This window comes from Acomys minous (assembly GCF_964271855.1).
Source record: "Acomys minous genome assembly, chromosome: 5".
Classification (NCBI taxonomy): Eukaryota; Metazoa; Chordata; class Mammalia; order Rodentia; family Muridae; genus Acomys; species Acomys minous.
Window position 1 is genome coordinate 27,944,141 of NC_140494.1, and position 15,445 is coordinate 27,959,585.

Here is a 15,445-nt window from a genome sequence, read left to right on the forward strand (position 1 = left end):
ATATCTTTTTCCAGTCCTTTATTCTAAGGTAATGTTTATCTTTATTTCTGAGGTGTGTTTCTTGTATGGAACAGAATGATGAGTCCTGATTATGCATCCATTCTGTTAGCCTGTGTCTCTTCATTGGAGAGTTGAAGCCATTGATGTTGAGAGAAAGGAATCCTCTCCTAATGCTCTCTGAAGGACAGTTGGGAGGGCTCTACAGCTGGAGGAGGGAAAGCTTGGCTTTGAGGAAATGTTTTGTGTATTTACATCATGCTACATATGTCAGGGAAGGCTGAAGAGTTACGTTCGGTGTTTTGTAGGAAAGAGAATTTCGAAGTTTTGTAAAGTGTGAGATGACACTAATTAACCATACACATTTTAAATAATTATTGGGCTCAATCTCATATTTTCACACATGCTATGCAAGCAATCTAATGAATCCCTATATTCCTAGTTCTCTTTTCATTTTATTTTAGTGTGTGAACTATATCTCAGATGAACAAAATCTAAAGATGCAATTTTACATAGTAAATATATTCATAAATTGATAGAATTTTGTGAGGATAAACTTTGATTTCTAGTGAATTTATAAGGTTGATTTGAAAGAATATCTTACTTCTCTTTCCAATTTGGAATCTTAGCCAATTAAATTTTCTATGGCATTTGCCAGATTGTGTACTAATAATTTAATGATATTTTTCATTCTCTCTCTGATGTGAGGATAACACTGAAAGTGTAAAACACTGAAAAGTGAAATTTAAATGATGAAACTGCAAAGAAAACACATGAGAATGTAGAGCTTGTTTTAAAATTGGGGAAAATTGAATATACAAACAAGAAACAGTTTAAATATGATAGAAATGCCATCCATCTAGTTTTTGTTGACTAACATGGTTATTGGTGATTGGCTTGTCCCTTTCAATCAGTGCACCTTGGTGTTGGCTTTGAAGGCTTCTTCGTGATGTTAATGTACAGAGGAGTTACTAGCACTTTGTAGAAGGTGTTTGCAACCTCATTCTTTCCTAGGTTCTTCTTGTATTAGTAATGTTGCACAGGGATATGTTTCAGGGCTCCTGGTCAACACTGAAATTAAATACCTTTATTCAAAGGCAATATGTTAATTGACTACTTTGATGCATAAATTCAAGACCCGCACTGGCTGTAATTTTCATGTCAACAGTTTCAATGTTTTGAAAAACATGACGGGATAAGATTTTAAAAAGCTTACTAGACATGGATTGGGTTCTTATGCACACCAAAAGGATGAATACAAAACACTTTCAGTTATAGTTAAATTAAAAACAAGATAAATAAAATTCTTTTTAGTCGTTATGAAAGAAATCAGGTCATATACCATCTCACATAAGCATGACAATTTAAGGTGTAAATGCAGAAGAGAGCCAAAAGAGAAATTCTTTCCCCTTCTTGAGAAGTTAAATTATATTTTATCTTAAACTATCAAGTAGTTCAGAGGTACATATAATAAGGAAACTATTTTCCTTAGAGAGCATTACTCTGTTAGATCATGCTTAAATTTTTTACTAAGGATTAAAGAGAAGACTTCTGATCACTGTACAAGGCAGATTTTCACACTCTCATCTCTGGTAAATGGCTTGCATGGGTTCTCTCATACAGTTCTTTTAATACAAAATCTTTAGAAATAAGTAAGAAGATAGTTCCTGGAGTCCTAGAAACATGGTCATATCTGCACAAAATACAATCAAAGCAATCTTTTCTTAGCATACTGTCTGAAATCATTTTAAAGGGGGGGAAGTTTGCATGAGGTGTGACAAAAGTGCAGGCCTTGCATTAACACTGATTTAATCCTGTCTGTTAATGGCAATGCATTAACATTTTGATTCAGTTTTCAATTTTTTTCTAGCAATTTTTCTAAATATAAGGAAAGTGTCTATGAAACTATATTTCTTATTGGATTAAAAATTTCCATAACAGTTAGCACCTATCACATGTCTTTCCTAAAATGAAATGAATTCTTGCCATTGAATACCTTAAAATGAGTGTTACAACACATGTTTCACTATCTTTGATTTTGTTTTGTTTTCTTTTTTTGAGATAGGTTTCTCTGTGTAGCATTGGCAGTCCTGGACTTCCTTTGTATACTAGGCTGGCCTGGAACTCACAGAGATCAGTCTACCTCTGCGTCCTTGAGTACTAGCATTACTGGCATATGCCTCTGCACCCGGCCTAATTATTATTTTTAAAATCTTATTTTCTTATTTCTTTTATATAATTTTTTAATCTGCATGTTTTCTATGCATAATATGCATGGCTGATGCCTGTGGAGGCTAGAAAAGGACAGTGGATCTTCTGGGACTGAGGCTACACACGGCCATGGTCAGCCACTAGAGGCTACACATAGCCATGGTCAGCCACTAGAGGCTACACATGGCCATGGTCAGCCACTAGAGACTACACATAGCCATGGTCAGCCACTAGAGGCTACACACGGCCATGGTCAGCCACTAGAGACTACACATAGCCATGGTCAGCCACTAGAGGCTACACATAGCCATGGTCAGCCACTAGAGGCTACACATGGCCATGGTCAGCCACTAGAGGCTACACATGGCTATGGTCAGCCACTAGAGACTACACATAGCCATGGTCAGCCACTAGAGACTACACATAGCCATGGTCAGCCACTAGAGGCTACACATGGCTATGGTCAGCCACTAGAAGCTACACATGGCCATGGTCAGCCACTAGAGGCTACACATAGCCATGGTCAGCCACTAGAGGCTACACATGGCCATGGTCAGCCACTAGAGGCTACACATGGCCATGGTCAGCCACTAGAAGCTACACATGGCCATGGTCAGCCACTAGAGGTCTGGCAATTAAGCCAGGTCCACTGGAAGAAGAACCATTGCTCTTAGCGGCTGTGGTTTCTCTCCAACTCATGTTTTGCTAATTTTAAATTTCTGAGTTTTTACATTATAGTTTGATTTGAGGATATGCATAGCTTTATATATCAGAACCATATAGTTCTACTGGTTTCTTATTTGTTTTCCTTTGAAATTTTTAGGTTATATAATAATGAATAGTTAAATCTCTAGTTAAATTTTTTACATATAGATTTAACTTTGCTAACTGGCCTTTAACATCTTTCCTTTGTGTTGCAATCAAATTCATGGGTGGCTGCATGCTATACACAAGATATATTTGTTTCTCCTGCCCGGTCAATGAGAATCTTGAAAATGCACTACCATTCTATAAAAGGTAAAACCATTACTTGAAATTTTTATGGTCAAAGTTGTTTAACATATTACATTGAGTGAGGTAGCCCAGACCCAGAGAGAAAAGTGCTCCATGTCCTCCCATACTTGTGGATCCCAGCTCTCCATCTACAGGTGTGAGTGTATAACTTGGAGCAACTGCGGAAGCCAGGAAAATAGAAGGGCACCATGGGAAGATAGCAGCCTAGAAGGATATAGTAGGACGTAGATGCTACAGAGAGGGGGATGGTGGGAATGGTAGTGGAAACTGACTGTGGAAGGAGGAGGAAGTGTCATTCAAATTGCCAGGGTCCAGCACAGACGCGATGAAGGCTGGCAGAGGGGCTGAAGCAAGAGCGACAGGGAAGAATCACACGCTGACACCATTTAGTTTCACTTCATGAGAGAGGGACAGAGAGGAAGCACGTCTAAAGATGGCTCAAGCTCCTCTGACAACCCGTGTCTCTTGCAAGCTTTATTTATACACAAAATCATTTCCCCGGAAACTTTTAAGTATTGATTATACAGCTTTAATTCTTCCTTGGTTATATAAGTGTATAGGAACAAGAGGAATAAAGTAAGCAAACAGCAAATTTCATAGGGATTAAAAATTAATATTATTATAAAATAACTTCTCTTTTAACTCGGAGTTTTCTTCTTTAAGATTGGTGGGAATGTGAGGTGTGTAATCCTAACATCATGGTTCCTAAAGCCATTTACTTTGCCTTCAGGAAGGTACCAAGTCTGTGAATAATAGCCTGATCAAAATCTATTCCTGTCCATGCTAGTTTTTTATTTCTGAAGCTGAGCCTGAAAGCCTAGATTCAATGACAGTTTGTCAGCTTCTAAATTTTACCTAGGTTTTTATTCTTTAACATTTCTTCTCAGATCCTCTATCTTATGTTTATTATTAATTTATCATTTATTAATAATCTAAAAGTAAATCTAAATAGGTTCTATGGAAGATTCAACTTTCTACATAGCTGTTTTCCCAGGGAACTTCTATTAGTTTTATTATTTTTCATTAACATCAGACTTTCTTATATTCTTCCAATCCTAGGCTTTGGAGAGAGGGCTTTTAACAGTAAGAATTATCCCCCAAGGGTGGTGAAGGGTCAGTCCAAGATGTCCAGACACTGGAAGTTTGTCAAACAGGCCTTCATGATGCTTGGTTGATGGGTCACTGGAACTTTGTCAAGCAGTGTCCCCAGGAGGCTTGGAGAGGACACTTGGTTGTCTGGGCACTGCAACTTTGTCAAGCAGTGTCCCTGGGAGGCTTGATAATGATGCTTGGTTATCTGAGCACTGGAACTTTGTCAGTGTCCCTGGAAGGCTTGGTAAAGGTTCTTGGTCATCTGAGCACTGGAACTTTGTCAGTCAGTGTCCCAGGGAAGCTTGGGGAGATCACTTTGTTGTCTAGACACTGGAACTTTGTCAAGCAGTGCCCACGGAACACTTGGCCTCATCAACTGAGGGAGAGGGAGGAAGGAGAGATAAACAGCATTAAGGGTGCTTGCAAAGCCACAGGGAACATTATAAGATTATTCAAAATAGATTTACTCTATATATGTGCATATATTGTTTAAATTGAGTCATGTTACATGTGGTGATAATGCTTCCACCAAGAGTCACAGTGCCATAAGAGACATCATTTTTGTATTGTTTGTCACAGGGAGGACACAGAAGACTTCCCACACAACTTATGCTGTCTCAGTTGCCCTTGGTTGCTTCCCAGAGCATGAAGGAAAATCATACTGTATCCCACATCTCAGACACAGGATTGGAGGAGTCAAACGGGAAGTGTTCTGGAAGGTTTTGATGAACGGCTCTTCTGCTATTCAAAGAAGCTAAGAAAGCTGCCAAAGGAGAAAAGCCATCAACAGTCCTACCCAGCTGTAAATCCTATGAACCTCAAAACTAACTAACCTGGCAAGATAACCCAGTGATGCAATGGTGGTGTTTTTATCTTGATTCATGAGCAATGGTTGTCATCTTGTACTTAGGGCTCACGACAGAAAGAAATTAATACAGACTTCTGCAAACCTAGCCAATTTCTACTGGGTGGAGAGTAATAGACTAGAAAGGAGAGCCTATTCCTGCCGTTTTCCTAAATCAGTATGATGACTAACTATATTCTCTATCCTCATCCTTAAATTGACAGGTGAATGAATGTAGTTCTCACTCATCAACGAAGTGTCTTTTTGCAACAGATGGAGACTATTATAGATTACAACTCAACAAAATGCAGAGAACAAGTGACTGTGAGGCATGTAATCCCAACTATCCATAACACAACCCCTAGGCCTAAGGCTCCGGGAATACCATGAAAGAGGGAATAAAAGCCTAAGAAGAGCCAGATGACCAGGCAGTGTTCTGGGAGACAGCGTCTTCTACTCATAGCATGGAAGCCACATTTACAAAATCCCAACACTATGGTTCAATACATTAAAAACTTGTGCATTTTCATGCATTTACACTAAAAAGTATTACGATTGGGAGTTTGAGTTGCTTTGTACTTCTGTGATCAAAGACCATGGAACAGGTGTGGCCTTGTTGGAGGAATTGTGTCGCTGTGGGGGTGGGCTTTGAGGTTTCCTAAGATCATGCTCCACCCAGTGTGGAATGGGTGCCTCTTCTTGTCTTCCTGGGCAAGCCAATCTTCTCCTGGCTGCCCTTAGATCAGGATGCAAAACTCTTGGCTTCTCCAGCACCATGACTGCCTGCATGCTGCCATGCTTCCTGCCAAGACAGTAATAGACCAAAGCTCTGAAACTGTGAGCCAGCCCCAATGAGATGTCCTTTATAAGAGTTGCCTTGGTCATGGTGTCTCTTCACCATGACACCATGACAGGTCATCAATTAGGCTAATTAGGGGTGAGTTTAGGGTTAGGGCTATGGATGTCATTCAACAGCAGGGACTCAGACTGCAAAACTGATGTGCTCCCAGACATCCCTGGGAGCAGTGGAATGGGACACATGTGTGTGACTGTGACTACTTGTACACCTGGGAGGAAAGGATCCGGGAACATTTAGGGAAAGATCTGTGTGGAGAGGGGACAGTAAAGGGATGAGCAGGAAGTGACCTCACTTCCTTGACAATAACCCAACAGTATATAGAACCCTGGTAGTTAGGCAGTCAACTGCTTAGAGCCAAGCCAACAGACTCACTTGTCTGAGACCCTAGAGAGACCATAATGTTCTCTTGCTACCTTCAGACTACTCAAGACTCAGGCCTCAAGAAAGGCAAGAAAGGAGGCCGTGGTGGTACCTGGAGACGCAGGATTCACTCTTGCCTCCGACATCTCTGGCCATTTGTCCGGAAGAAAAGAGACATGGCCCAGGGAAGCCAGGGCCAGGGACACACTGTCAAGGTAACCTCTCTGAAATCTCAGTTTCCTCTAGTTTTGCTCTGTCCGTTTGGCAGTGTAATGATTCAGGGAAACTTGTAATGATGAAAACCAATGAGAATGTTGCAGACCTGAGCCCGTTTCAAGCTTAGACCTTGATCTTTCCTCAGGGTGTGCAGGGTCCTACCCCAGAGGACCAGAAAGAGCGCTGTGGACAGTCCCCCATCAGTGCAGACATGGTGGAAAAACTAGTGAAGCATCTGGTGCCTTCCCTGCAGGCTGGGGACCCCTTCTTTGTCCCTGCCTTTCTGTACATATACCGAAGGTTTGCCACCACTGAGCAGGTGCTGGACCTGCTGTTCAAGAGGTGAGTGTCCACCTCCAAGCCCGGAGGTCCCAGGTCTTCTTGTTGGTTCCAGGAAGGACTCTGTCTACTGACAGCCTACAGTACTGTCAGGACGGAGCAGCATGAAGTCAGAAAATGCATCTCCCAGGCTTGGCCCAAGCAAAGGGGCTGTCCAGAGCTGAGACCCTAATGAGTGTGGCTGTCTCCTGCACCCTTGAAAAGCTCTCTATCCCTGTCTCAACTTTTCTAGGCTTTGGTGAAAGACCTTCCATTTGTAAATGATGTTCTAGAACTGATATTGGAGTTCCCAAGAGCAATGTGTGGAGATACATGGAAGGCAATCCGAGGGACCTAGTACCCACCGAGATGTCTGGATAGAGGCATTTGTGTTCACTTATTGCATGAACACATTTGAAACACCTACTTTATGCAGGTGAACTAGTAATTGTGAGAGCAGACAGAACTTCCAAGTTCTGTACTTTGATACCTCTATAGGAATGAGCCTATACTCTAGATTTCTTTAGGTGATGGGCCTGGGACTACACACAGGTGACATCCTTTCTGTTCTCCTCTAGGTATGACAACTTCCGCCTTTATTGTGAAGAAGATGAGCAAGTAAAGAAGTAAGTTTGCTTTGGAACAAGAGGAAGGGCTTGGGTCCCCAGTGTGGGGACTCTTGAGTGCCAAGGGATGGCCTGTGCTTGCATCTCACATTACTTCTGGTTTCTACTAGCATATTGATGTCCAAGCATAGTGATGCCTGCAGAGTGAGAAGAATTGCATGGGCAGGGTTGTTGCAAGTGGAGAGCGGGTGGGGAAATACAGGGACTTGGGCACCCTTCTTAAACTGCTCGGATGTTCTGCATTAGAGGCTGAGAACAGGGACTGTGGAGCTCCCTGCTCACATGGACTGCACAGTCCTGCTCACCATACCCATATACATAAGGGTTGGGCATCTTCTGCCCTGTAGACATCCCTGCAAGACATCTGACAGGTGTGTCAGAAAAAAAGCAAGCCTGGCCGCTAACTTTGAGTCCATCTGCTTTCCCCAGGACCGTTTGTACTTTCCTGGACATGTGGATGGACAAGAAACCTGATGAATTTTGCCAGTCCTCATGCCTGTCCATTCTGAGGAAGATGAAGGCCTACTTGATCAAGAACATGCCTTACTCAGACCTTATTGTTCGTGTCCACATGCTCCTGACCTATTTGGAGGAACAAGGGGCCGGTGAGGCAGAGAGCAAGGATGAGGAAGACTCAGGTAAATGCTTGAGACCCTGAGTGTGAGGAGGGTTCAGTAGCTGGTGTGCTGGGGGGCAGATTTGGGAGGCTCCATTTTGTGAGAGCTGTTACCTGGGCCTTCATCTGGCCACATGTCCTTTTGTAGGACAGTGTCTGTTCACGTGGCAGACATGGGTCACTTTGGTCTTTGGAAAGGCTGGGAGGAGGTCTCCTACTGGGGATCTGGTCTTCTCCTGCACCCCAAATCCCACCTCCCCATCTCAAGCTGCATCAACAGCATGTCTGTTTCCATCTTTAGATGGGTGGAGCCGTACTTCCACAGATCCAGAGCTTGACGTGTGTTAAGAAGCAGTGAAACCAGCCACTCTGGGGCCAGAACCATCTTGTGCACCAGAGTCCGAGAGCAGAGAAGTCACCTGAAGCTTCTGTGTCAGCTCTGCTGTTGGAGCCAGATGTGGCAGCAGAGTCCAGCCAGCACACCTGACGACAGCTGTGGCACCTGTGTCTCGCCATGTCGGCAGATACAGCATGGCTTTCACACATCTCACCCTTGCTGCAGTGGGTCCACCTCTTGAGAGAATGGCCCCTCCACACTCTATCACCAGTGTGTGTGTGTGTGGGGGGTCTATCTCATATCAGCTCTGCAGGCAGCACCGGTTCTGCTCCCCACCCCCAGTCACCTGATTGCGATCCAGCAGCTATCCCAGCCCCACAGCAGTTGTCTTGTCTCTGACGAAAAAGCCTTCTTGCTCTTCTGGTTCTTTTCAATGTCTTTTCAGTGACTTTAAAAAAATTGTCAGTGCTCCTTTTTTCATTGTCTTATTTGTGGGTGTGATGTCCACTCCCCCTGCTTGCATAAGGCAGTGTACCCAAGCAGGCGACACTGGTTCTGTGAGAGGCTCCGTGGAGAAAGACCATCCTGGAGGAAGGGCAGAAAAGGCCCCTGCTTTGGTAGAGACCTGGGTCTATGCCTGGGAGAGGTGCTAGAAATGCAGCTAGTTGAGGCTGACTGCAGTTAGCTGGGGCCCTAATGGTTAAGGTCATGTGCTTTGAAGTCAATGTGACCACCTGGCCTTGAAAGGGGTTGCTGCTTTTGGCCTTAGGTTTCTAAAAGTGCATAGCAGTACCACGTCAGAGTCCGATGAGGACAAATTGCACTGCCATGAGGTCTCTGCTCCCCAATGAGCATAGAACCAGACACACACGCATTGCTCATATACTGTACATAGGTTAAAGCAGTGAGTGGCCAGAGTTTCCGTAGGTGTTTGATGCTATTGATGCTGTTTAAACCACACTGAAGTAATGCTTAGACTTTCTTGAATGCTGGGGACAAACTCTAATGACAATGTCAAGGGTTTATAATTCTGCCTGTGTTTTTGGATATGGCCTAGAGACAACCCAACTGCACTCATGAGGCTTTTGTGGCTCTCCTCAAGGCAATTGCATTGATGACTACCACCAACAGATGTACATGCAGCTAAGATACTTGTCTCCCAGGTGAGGCCAGTCAGGTTGTGCAGGACCTCTAGGTGGTCACAGATCTGCTCATAACAGCTTCCTAGGAATGAAGGGAACCCCACCCATCAGTCACCATGACATTTTTCATGAGAAAAAAAACTGTACAAGTGTCAGATCTCTCAAGGCAACTGCCTCTATTTATAGAGTCCACCTCATAACACAGGAGTTTAGCTTCAGTAGGAGATGGGTCCTGCTTGTGGAGGAAGTCAACTGAGAGACCCTTATCCTGACTGGGGGTTAGAATCCAGCTTGCAGATGAGTCAAGAGTGTGCCGGTCCAACACAGCAGGGGCCAGAGCCCGTAGCAGTTATAGAATGACTGTGACAAAATAATAAAAGAAATACAGGATGGAGAATATATTTGTATGGCCATACAGATATGGAAAAATAGTGGGCCTCCATGTGGTCTCATCAGACTTATTAAGGAAGTGCCACATCATAAGTGAATTATGAATAAAAGCTGTGCCTTAGATCTTTATCAACAAAAAAGCTGAACCTGAAATTAACACAAGATCAATATCAGTAAAATATAAGAAGAATATATTTAAAACGTGCACATTGAAAATCAGAACATCTCCAAAATACATTTAGGACTCTCTAAATTACAGCACAGACACTGTATTTCTCTGTTCATGCATTGAGAGTCTCAACAGTCTCTCCGTATTGTCAATATTTCTTTAGTTGCTATCATCGTTGCTGGGGGCCAAGCACTTGCCAGCAGCAAAGCAAGGAAAATCATGTCTTGGTTCTGAACTTCAGAGGCCTCCGTCTATCAGAGCAAGGAGGGCAAGATGCAGTTGACCAGTTCACACCGCAGTGACTAGGAAGCAGAAGAGAATCATGGCGCTTGACTGGCTTTCTTCCATGATTCTGTCCAGATGCCAGATAAAGAGGGGACTGTACACATCTAGTGTGGGTGCTTCCTCATCAGTGAATCCTCCTCAGAAACACCAGCACAGGATACACACTCAGGTGCTCCTCACCACCTCCTGGGCGTTTCTAAGTGCACTCACGTCTCCTGTGGATAGTAATCGTCACACACCATCAGTCTAAACAGTCAATGTGGACTTCCTGTGGTCAAACGCCTCCCCTCATTGCTCCTTCCAGAATAGTCAGATCCAGGGAGCATCCTACTGCAAGATAAAGCAACAGGCCTGTTTAACTGCAGGACAGTAAAGGAAGCTTGAAGACTTCGCTGTGAGTGACCAAGAGGTGGCGGAAGCTTTGTGCTCTTCTTTAGCCTCAGCCTGACAAAGGCTGCCTACTAACTTTATTTCACAGTGTTGCGCAGGGGTGACCTTTTGCTGTTCAGCCTGTTTTCTATATTTCTCACATGCTTTTTACCCGGTGGACTGTCTACCCTTGAGGTGTTACTCAGAATGCACTTGACCTGTCAACTCTCTTCACTGTCCGGTTTGTTGATGAGACCCGGAGCATCCTTAACCTCTGTGACATCTACTAGGGAAGAGAACTCAGGGCACCGATCCCAGTCACCAAGCCTCCAAACAGCATCCATCCAGTTCCATCTCAACCACAGGCAGATTCTTGTCACCAGCCTCTTCAACGCTTCAGGAAACTGGTGTTTCCTGTGGTTGCAATACTGCTTTCTGTTGCTCTCCGCTCACATGTTTCAGCTGGGTTTTCCCATGCGAGGACCGAGAGCTCACCCCATCAGCTGGCGCTCCCCTCAAGCATGAGGAGATGGAGCCAAAGCTGTCCTTAGATTGTTGACACTGACAATCTGCTCTTGACAACTTCTCTTAACCCTGGGTCCTTGCTCTTGAATAAGGAGACTGTTTTCTTAACTCAAGCTTTTCTTATGCTGACGCATTGTACATACGTGAAAGTGAACTTTTTCCTTTTAGTGCTTGAGGGAAATGTGAGGGAGAAAACACTTGTAATGAGCACACACTTGGTCTGATGAAATTAGGGTATGCCGTTTGTATTCACATGTTAACTGCTTAGTCACAAGGCAGACAAACATGTGGAACAGACTGGAAAATACAGAAACATCTGGATATATGTAGCTCAAGGCAAAGGAAATTTCCTATTATGAAGGGGAAAAAAAGAATTATTAGAGAAAAAAAGCCTTTTAACTTTGTAGAAAAGTTATTTTTACATTTTACAAAGCAAAGCATTTCATATAGATTTTAATGATATAAGATGAGAAATGTGCCAGTAGGAAAAGTAAATTCTTTTTTAAATGATTTGTTTTTGATGTGTGTGTGTGCACGTGTGTGTGCGCCATGTGTATGCAGGTGCCTATGGAGGAAAAATGAAGGTGTCGGGTCCCATGGAGCTGGAGCTACAGATGGTTCTGAGCTGCCCAGTGTGGGTTCGGGGAACTGAACCCACATCCTTTGCAACAGCATCAAGCATGTTGAACTGCTGAGCCGTCATCACTCCAGGCCCAGAAAAACCAAATTCTTATACTTACAATTTTCATTTTCAAATACTTTACTGAGAAATGACCTCAAAGGGACTTCTATATTTTGGTTACTATTATTGTTGTTGTTGTTTCGGTATGAGGGTCCCAGTGCTTGCTGAACACACACATTCCATCATCAGCCTTAAAGAAATCATTGTGAAGATCAATTTGTTGAAATGAAAATCAATCCTTCTTATAGCAGAAAAACATGCTGACAAGAAAAAATCAACTTTTAGAATATTCACAGGTGTTAGGATGTGTTAGGTTGTGTTAGGGTGTGTTAGGATGTGTTGGCTGGGATGTGTTAGGATGTATTATGGTGTGTTGTGATGTGATATGTTAGGGTATGTTAGGCTGTGTTAGGGTGTGTTAGAGTGTGTTAGGATGTGTTAGGGTATGTTGGAATGTATTGGGATGTGTTAGAATGTGTTTGGGTGTGTTAAGATGTGTTTGGGTGTGTTAGGGGGATGTGTTAGGATGTGTTAGGGCCACAGGCCTCCCTGTCCCGCAGGAGGAGTATGTGACAGTTTTTCCTGTAAAAGGGTACTTATTCACCACTGCAGCCCACTGTGCTGCATTTAATGGAAACACCTCAATGGTGGCCGTGCTTCCTTCACACTGTGCAGACTCAGAGACAGGAGCACGTCGCAGATGGCACAGTTCCATGTCCAAGACACCCGAAGTGCATTCATATCTAAAGTAACACAGTGGGTGCATTTGCCCCTGCAGCAGCTCAAGCGTCCTGAATAAAAATATTTTGAGGTAATTTGTCAAAGTTTCTCTGTATATTTTGATGTTGTAAAGATGTAGTAGAAAGTATAGCCTCTTCTTCTTCCAGGCACTTACGGTAAATATTTGAGAAAATCCTGAATTTGTTAAAAGTAAAACTCATATTTTTCAAAATATTTTTTCAACAAAGATTTTTAACATAGAGACACAAAGTCAGTCCTGGAAAAAGGCTTCCTTGTAAAGAAAACAAAAAAAAAGTATATTTTGTAAAATAAATAAATAAATAAATAAATAAAACAAAAACAAGACTGGAAATCTTGTTGCTGTTGGAAAATTACCAAAGTGATATCTAGAGGTGAGGCTACAGCAAAATTAAGAAGATGAAGAGGAGGAAGAGGGATGAAAGGGAGAAGAGCAGCAGGGAGCACAAGTGTGAAGGACGATTTACAACCAAAGCTGTCCAGGGACATTTCCCAGAGGCAATGTTAATTGAATGCTCAAATATTCTACATTCCGTGTGCCAAAATGACCTGGGGCTAACCATCCTTATTCCTGAGTGACAAACATGGTGAGTTCCAGAAGGCCCAGGAGGCAGCACAGGAGCCACTGTGTGGACACCTGAAGGAGGAGCGGAAGCACACTGGGGTGTTAGCTTTTTCTCTGGCAAAAGCAAGTCCGTAGATAAGAGCTGAAAGTCGGCTTTCAACTCCACAGTTTTGCTCCAGATTTGTATAAGATAGGATGGAGTTACATTTTGAATTTCCTGGCTCCGGTTCTGCACCTAATCAGGGAAATTAGCATTCTTCAGAAGCAAACATGCCGTATTTTATCATGTGGCCATATCCTCAGATGATGAGCAGACTGAGTCTTGTGGGTAATAAGCAAGGCTGGAGGCAATGGTTATTTATTCGCTTTTCAATTACTGTCCACTACTGCCCTCCACAATGACCTGGAGAGAGTTTTGAACATCACAAAGTCAGGCTTCTCCTAAGAGTCTGATTCAAAAGACCTCATATGGTCTGTGCATGCATATTTAAGTGTTTCCTAAAGACACTGGCAACTCTTGATAAGAGTGTAACGTGTGAATTCCAAGATCTCAAAAACTTGTTAAAAATTCTACCAGCATTGGAGTATGATTATATACTATGCCTGAGATCTCTTTTCAATAATATTAGCTTAATGTTCTTTCTTGGCTTCCCTTTATTGGCAAGTTAAAAGAAATTACTGGCTATTAGACTTAATATGGCAAGTACAGGATGCCAAGCCCACAGCTGCCCAAGAAGGACATCAGCCTGGCCTCCTGGTCTGCACTGAGCCACTGCCTCTGATCTCCAAGCCCAGTGGAAGGCAACTGTTGACACCGTGAAAGGACTCAGAGACCAGAAGTCCTGCTTCCAGCTTGGCAGCAAGATGTGGGCAGCCCTGGTACTGGTTTGGATTTCCCCCATGCCATACAGTGCCTGTTGAGCCACACCACTTAGTCACTACCAAAACGTGGCCTATCACAGTAAACAAAACATGCCTAGGGACACAGTTACAAGGGCTGATACTACAGCTACTGAGAGAGCAGCCACAGAGCCGCCTGCTCCCGTCACACCGACCACAGGGACCTAGGCAGCCATCCCGAACTCTACCAAAGCAACAGCAGAGATGACAATGCACTGGACTACAAGCACTCCAACAACTGGAGAGGGTACGACAGACAGTGCGACCTCCAGAACCCTTGTGCCACCTACATTATCTGTGGGCCAGACTACCCATCACCAGGGCTGGGCTTCCATCTCTCAGCGCACCATGTACAGAAGGGCCCAGTACAAATGCCAGCACATCACCAAAACAGCCACAGTGACAACTGTGGCTCCACATACCATGACTGTTGCTGCAGGCCCCATAAACACAAGTGATCCTCCCACAAGGACGCTGAGTCCTGCCAAAAACGCACCCACTAACACATCTGCCATGAGCCCCATGCTCACCTCAGGTGTCCAAATGGAAAGTGTTACCATTTAGGTGACAACAGAACAGCACAGTGGGTAGATCAACACCTAGTCCCTCAGACACCACCCTAGAGTCCACCACCACCTGCTCTGTGGCTTCAGTGTCTCCTACAGTAGTGACCACCACCTGCACTGTGGCTTCAATGTCTCCTACAGTAGTAACCCCCACCCAGGTACAAACCAGGGAGCTTCCTTCTAGCCTGAGTCCTGAAACAGAAGCCACATTCCCCACCATACAGACACGTTCTGCATTATCTACCCAGGGTCCAGGTAGGACAGGTAGGCAGGCATGTCCCTGATAACAGAGCAGATGGAGACCAAAATCACAGCTGGTACTGCTTCCACTGGGCCAACACCCAGGAGCTCAGGGGACCTTAGGGTGCCAACCACAGCCAGTTCAGCACTCAAGGCCAGTACTTAGTAGTCACCACTGAGCCCCTAACCCCATCCTTTGTGAACAGAATGTTACTTCTGGTGGTGCTTGTCCTTGGGGTGACCCTCTTCATCGCAGTCCTGGTGATGTTTGCCCTGCAAGCCTATGAGAGCTACAAGAAGAAGGACTACAGGCAAGTGGACTACCTGATCAACGGCATGTACGCCAACTCGGAGATGTGAGGG

At 43.9% G+C, this 15,445-nt stretch overlaps 2 protein-coding genes across 3 annotated transcripts in view; both read left to right on the forward strand.

Moving 5' to 3' along the window:
• Positions 1-6,568, forward strand: part of LOC311598730 (uncharacterized protein) — a 55,877-nt gene extending 49,309 nt beyond the window's left edge. Inside the window, exon 17 of one of the 2 annotated variants that reach the window (XM_084784044.1) lies at positions 6,437-6,568. The gene's annotated coding sequence lies outside the window, so the exon portion shown is untranslated. Of the gene's footprint in view, positions 1-5,382; positions 5,487-6,436 lie in introns of those variants that run through there. The other variant, XM_084784045.1, reaches the window with a different exon arrangement.
• LOC311598732 (ral guanine nucleotide dissociation stimulator-like) lies at positions 6,309-8,957 on the forward strand. Its single transcript, XM_084784047.1, has 5 exons — positions 6,309-6,592; positions 6,739-6,935; positions 7,490-7,537; positions 7,967-8,175; positions 8,455-8,957. The coding sequence occupies exons 1-5, from the start codon at positions 6,416-6,418 to the stop codon at positions 8,499-8,501; spliced, it is 678 nt and encodes a 225-aa protein (XP_084640173.1). The 5' UTR covers positions 6,309-6,415; the 3' UTR covers positions 8,502-8,957.
• Positions 8,958-15,445: the final 6,488 nt, after the last annotated feature.

Coding starts and splice junctions, on each gene's coding strand:
- LOC311598732 (XM_084784047.1), top strand. CDS start 6,416: ATGTTCTCTTGCTACCTTCAGACTACTCAAGACTCAGGCCTCAAGAAA. Junction 6,936..7,489: donor CTGGACCTGCTGTTCAAGAG/GTGAGTGTCCAC, acceptor GTTCTCCTCTAG/GTATGACAACTTCCGCCTTT. Junction 8,176..8,454: donor CAAGGATGAGGAAGACTCAG/GTAAATGCTTGA, acceptor TTCCATCTTTAG/ATGGGTGGAGCCGTACTTCC.